The sequence below is a fragment of the Montipora foliosa genome, chromosome 8 (genome assembly GCF_036669935.1).
Source record: "Montipora foliosa isolate CH-2021 chromosome 8, ASM3666993v2, whole genome shotgun sequence".
NCBI classification, from domain to species: domain Eukaryota; kingdom Metazoa; phylum Cnidaria; class Anthozoa; order Scleractinia; family Acroporidae; genus Montipora; species Montipora foliosa.
In genome coordinates, this window is record NC_090876.1 from 42,345,591 (window position 1) to 42,350,590 (window position 5,000).

At 41.1% G+C, this 5,000-nt stretch overlaps 1 protein-coding gene across 1 annotated transcript in view; it reads right to left on the reverse strand.

Moving 5' to 3' along the window:
• The window catches only part of LOC138012615 (uncharacterized), a 129,446-nt gene that overhangs the window by 11,051 nt on the left and 113,395 nt on the right, over positions 1-5,000 (reverse strand). Inside the window, exons 111-113 of the mRNA XM_068859437.1 lie at positions 3,918-4,046; positions 2,023-2,571; positions 1,141-1,251 (exon numbers count right to left, since the gene is read on the reverse strand). Of these exons, the coding sequence (XP_068715538.1) occupies positions 1,141-1,251; positions 2,023-2,571; positions 3,918-4,046 (789 nt within the window). The remainder of the gene's footprint in view (positions 1-1,140; positions 1,252-2,022; positions 2,572-3,917; positions 4,047-5,000) is intronic.

The window sequence follows — 5,000 nt, forward strand, 5'->3', positions numbered from 1 at the left end:
TACGGTACCATATGAAACACCGATCGTTTCCAAACAAGATGTGATCATTATTGTGATATAATAAGTTACCTTGGCAACGGGAAAGCCCGGAAAAAACCCCTATATTTTGGATATAGTTGCTTATATCTCAAAAACGAACTCGATGACCCCCCTTTTTTTATTGCTGAAAAGTGGTTAGAAGGCCACCATGAAACTTTCGGCAAAGTTTAAGAAAATTCAGGATTCACAGCTACCTTAAAGAAATCACAAAATTACGGCGGCTGTGAATCCACTAGACAGAATTTTTTTTAACTTTGCAGGAAGTTTCATCTTGCCTTTCTGAGCCCAGTTCCTCAAAAGCCGATTAACGCTAATCTAAGATTAAAAATTAACCAAGCAGTTTATTTCTCTACTCCCAAATGCTGTTCAACGCAGATTTTCGGCAGAACTTTACATGAGAAGACGTCAATCTTGAAAAACAAAAATAAGCAATAGAAACTTTCACCAAAAAGTTGAAAACGTGAAACAAAAGTTTACGCTAATACTGGATTAAGTTAATCGGCTTTCGAGGAACCGGGCCCTGATTACTTTTCAGAAATAAAAAATGGGGGTCACCAAGGTCGCTTTTGAGATACAAGCAACTAAAGACAAAATAAAGGGTGTTTTTACAGGGCTAGCCCGTTGCCACGTTGACATATTACGTCACAGTAATGACTGTATCTTGTTAAGCATTAATTCGTGTCTCATTTGGTACCACAATATTGCCAATTCACGATACAACGTTGTGGTGCCGTTTCTTCTAATAAGAGCGTCACTTGGAAGCGTTGAAACTGGTTCGAGCCTCCTTACTGGGTCTGGACGTCTATTATAAACACGGAGAGTAAGAACCCTCTCAGGTCTGTATCTGAATATGCCACTGTGTAAAACATAAAGGACTGTAGCGTAGGGTTTTGTTTTCAGGTGTTTAATGTCTCGTTCTTGAATGAGACTTTCCAAAGAGAGCTCAGTACCTTTGCGGTTATCTATATAATTCATGGATTGTTTTAGACGATCAGCAAGGAATGTCCGGTTTATCTACACGATGAGACACTCTTATTCACACGTCAGTTTCCTACTGACAAAACTCGAAACACTTAGTCAGGTTACCCGTGTAAATCTTACCCTCACAACGTTGACCGCTGCCCGCATAACCGAGTTTACAGAAGCACGAGTAGCCTCCTTCGTCGCTCAGACACACGGAGTTCAGATCACATTTCGCACAAGCGTCGGTACCTATCAGCGAGAACAATCACCATCAAAAAGCAAAGAACTTACTTAAATGTGTGCAATAGGGCTGTCTGGGTAATATGTGTGGTGCTTTAGTAACGCATACCATAGAACCATGAATGTGTCCAAACACAAGAAAAATTTAGCGGTTATGATCACACACCAAAATGATCATCTGTGGAATGGACTCTGTTTTGAAAAGATCACGAAATTGCAAGATATGTTTAGTGTGTTTCACGACAACGGATGTGAGGCGTATCGAAACATCTCTTACAAATTAAAAAGTTTTGCGATCTTTTTAAAAATCGCGAGTTATTTACTGTTTTATTCTTGGTTTTCATCCACGTGATGAGAGGGCCATGTTGGTGTACAAAACAATAGAAAATGGCCCCACAAGTTTTGCATAATAATAGAGTCAAATTTCCAAAAGGCATCTTACTGCATTGTTCTGTACACTAACATGGCCGCCGTAACGTCAGAGGCAAACCATCGATAGACCGCTTTGGTTCCATAATCACGATATTAAAAGCCAGACTCCAGTTGTTCGAAGGGTGGATAGCGCTATCCACTGGATAACTCCATTGGTTTTGCCAGTGTTTATCCGCTGGATAGTGATTTATCCGGTGGATAGCGTTATCCACCTTTTAAAGAACCGAGGCCAGACACAAAGGAGGCATCAGCGACGTTCGTTGGGCGAGCCTCGCCCCACCCACTCCTCCCCACATAAACAAACAAGCCAACAAACAAAAGAAACGAACGAAAAAAAAAAACACCCACCATCAACTGCCCCGTCCATAATCTTCTGAGCAACAACTGTTGGATCATCGTCACTTGACACTTTAATAACAACTCCCTTGCTCGGTGTAAGTCTTGTCAGTTCACCCACGTTAGCGAGCGAGCCAACGGCGACAGGCACAACGAGAATACCAGCTTCTTCAAAACGTTTCGCGCTGACTGAAAGGACTTGAGGATAATTAACAGACTTCTGGTCGATCATGACAATTAAAATTTTCTTTGCCCCGGGGCGGAAAGGAGCACTGGCGAAGGATGCCAGGGCCACGTCGAGGGCTTTCTTCAAGTCTGGCGATCCCACAGGTCTCTCTGTTGTATTTATTTTGTTTTTGAAATCCTGTGTGTTCTTATAATCATCGCTGAAGTGGATTACAGTCTTGGCATCACTCCCACTGGTGATTAAAGAGTACTTTGCGTGTGTTGTTCCGTAATGATCGATCATGACGTTGATTGTCTTCTTCATGAGTGCTAATGTTGGGTCAGAGAATGCTCCAATAATTACTCCAAGGTCAATCTCAGGAGTCAAAACTATCGCTAATTAAGAAAAAAGAACAACGCATGAAGCATTAGTAACATTTTGAGCATTTTTATGCATGCACAAGTCTTTGAAACCCCGAAGCACCCCTCGAGCATGCGGTCCCCGGGTAAGTGCTAGAAACCACGGCAGTCATTCCATGGTCAACGGTTTTCATTTCCACGTCGCACAGTAATTTTGGATACATTTCAATTTTGACTTGCTCGATCGATCGATAGGATTTTATCAAGTCGTTAAAGCGAAATAACGACTGGTGCTTTACATGAAGAGTTGTTCAACGTAAAATTTGGGTTTGGCTCGTTGGTTGGCATTTAACATATCGTGTACATTGGCTGTCTCCGTCTACCATGCTAACAGCCATTCAGCACATAAGAATACTATCTTTCTTTACAATAAAGTTTCGATATAACGCGCGCTCTGAATGGAAACCACGTGCTTTATGAGAGTACAGATGCACAGCTGACCCCACTCGTAGGGTTTGGAAAGTTTTTTGAAAATTTTGCCCAACACGCGATGAAATTAAAAATTATTTATTCTGAAACAAATAAGTGAAGAAGCTTTGTCTGTGATCTTTTCTAGGATCTTTTTCCTCATAATTCAGTTTGGTTCATTCATACAGCACACTCAATAAACGCAGCAGCAGTTTGTTTACCAGCCAGACCAGCCACACGCATTAAGCGGCTTGTTTTCCAATTGTCATGTCAACAACGTTAAGAGAAATTTCAGCCCGATTTTGCTGAACAATGTGCTTTCCGATCCCGAGTTTAGATTGAAAAACCACTTGCACTCGTCTATTAGCTACCTGCTTTTGATGGTTTCTCAACTTTGATTGCTTGACATTTTGACAGCTTCGGTCGTGTTTAACAAATAATTTGAATCTTTTGAACCATTCTAACAATTGGTCTGTTTTAGTGTGTTTTATGAGAGTACAGACGTACGGCTGACCACGTCTCGTGTTTCCCCTACACTTCTTTAGTGCTCTATCCGCTGCCTGAGTGCTTTCCAATAGAACAGATCACAGGCAAGGCTTCTTTATTTGTTTAATACACAGGTTTTTTCCAATTGCAGCCTACCACGACAAGATACTGACCCCATGGCGGATCAGAATTATGACCACTAAAATGTAGCTATGAGCCGGTCTCCAGAGGGAAAAGAAGAGAAAGGCCAAATAACACGTGGAAAAGCACACACGATGAATAATTGACAAGGCGCGGGCTGGAGATCAAAGAAAGAAATGCGGAGGCATCAGTTACCAGGAAAGAGTGGAAATATTTGGATTGGCGCCGTTACGTGATTGTCACGAAGAGGACAGTAAAGGCAAGCAGGGTTAGTTTTTCATACATACCTTTACAAGTCGTCCCGTTACCAGTGAATCCAGGTTTACAAGCGCAGCTGTAAGATCCGTCAATATTGGTGCAATTAGCGTTTTCATCGCAAGGACTGAGATCCAGTGAATTCGAACACTCGTCGATGTCTAATAAATAGACAAAGCGATAAATTGATGTATTAAGGATTCGTTCAGGTTTAGCCAGCGTGCGCCTATCATTTTATTGGCGCAGGTAGGAAGTTTGGGGAGTACGAGAGACGGGCAAGAGTTGCAATGAGCACCTGAGAGTATCTAGAGCTTGTTTTAATTTTATAGGTGAAAGCAAGCCATATTCAAACCTCAAAGTAAATCGAGAAAAACAAACAACTGAATGCTTAATGGTTCGCAATCTCTTCACAAATAAATTGTTGTAAACAAAGTGTACTGTTAAAGTCGGCGCTTTCTATCAAAGAAAGGGCGAATTGCCAACGGCTTGCAGGGTTATTTTTCTGCCTAAATCGGCTGAAGATCGATCTTCGTGAATCGTGTAGCTTTTTTCTTTGTGAAATCAATGGAGGTATGTACTTGGTCTTTGCTATTATATGACTTGGAAAAACCGATAGAGAAAGAAGCCCTTAGGAAAAAAGTGGTGGTACTTAGAATTTTTTTTTTTTTCACGTCATCCTGTATACGCATGGCAGTACGTCAGTCCAAGCCTAATTTGTTTTTGAATTGTATTAGAGCGGTTTTCAATTGAGTGTCGAAAGCAATTAGCGAATTACTTTAGTTTTGCATTACTTCACTCAGTGATTGGTTAAAAGTTCTCGCGTCAGTTTTTCATCCAATCAGAAGTGAAACCAAAACCAATCGTGGCTCGCACGTGCACATTTTCCCGCGCTTTGTGTCGGCTACGTGTAGTTACTTCGAGTTTTGATTGGTTTACTGGATTGTCTCAGTCCTTTTTGATTGGCCAAAGTAATTACTTTGGTTTTGGTTTTACGACACTCATTTGAAAACCGCTCTATCTTTGTCCTAGTCGATATCTTTATTTAAAATGTTTTTCTTGATTTGTTAGTTTTGTTAGAGCGAGTTTCAATCGAGTGTCGTAAAACCAAAACCAAA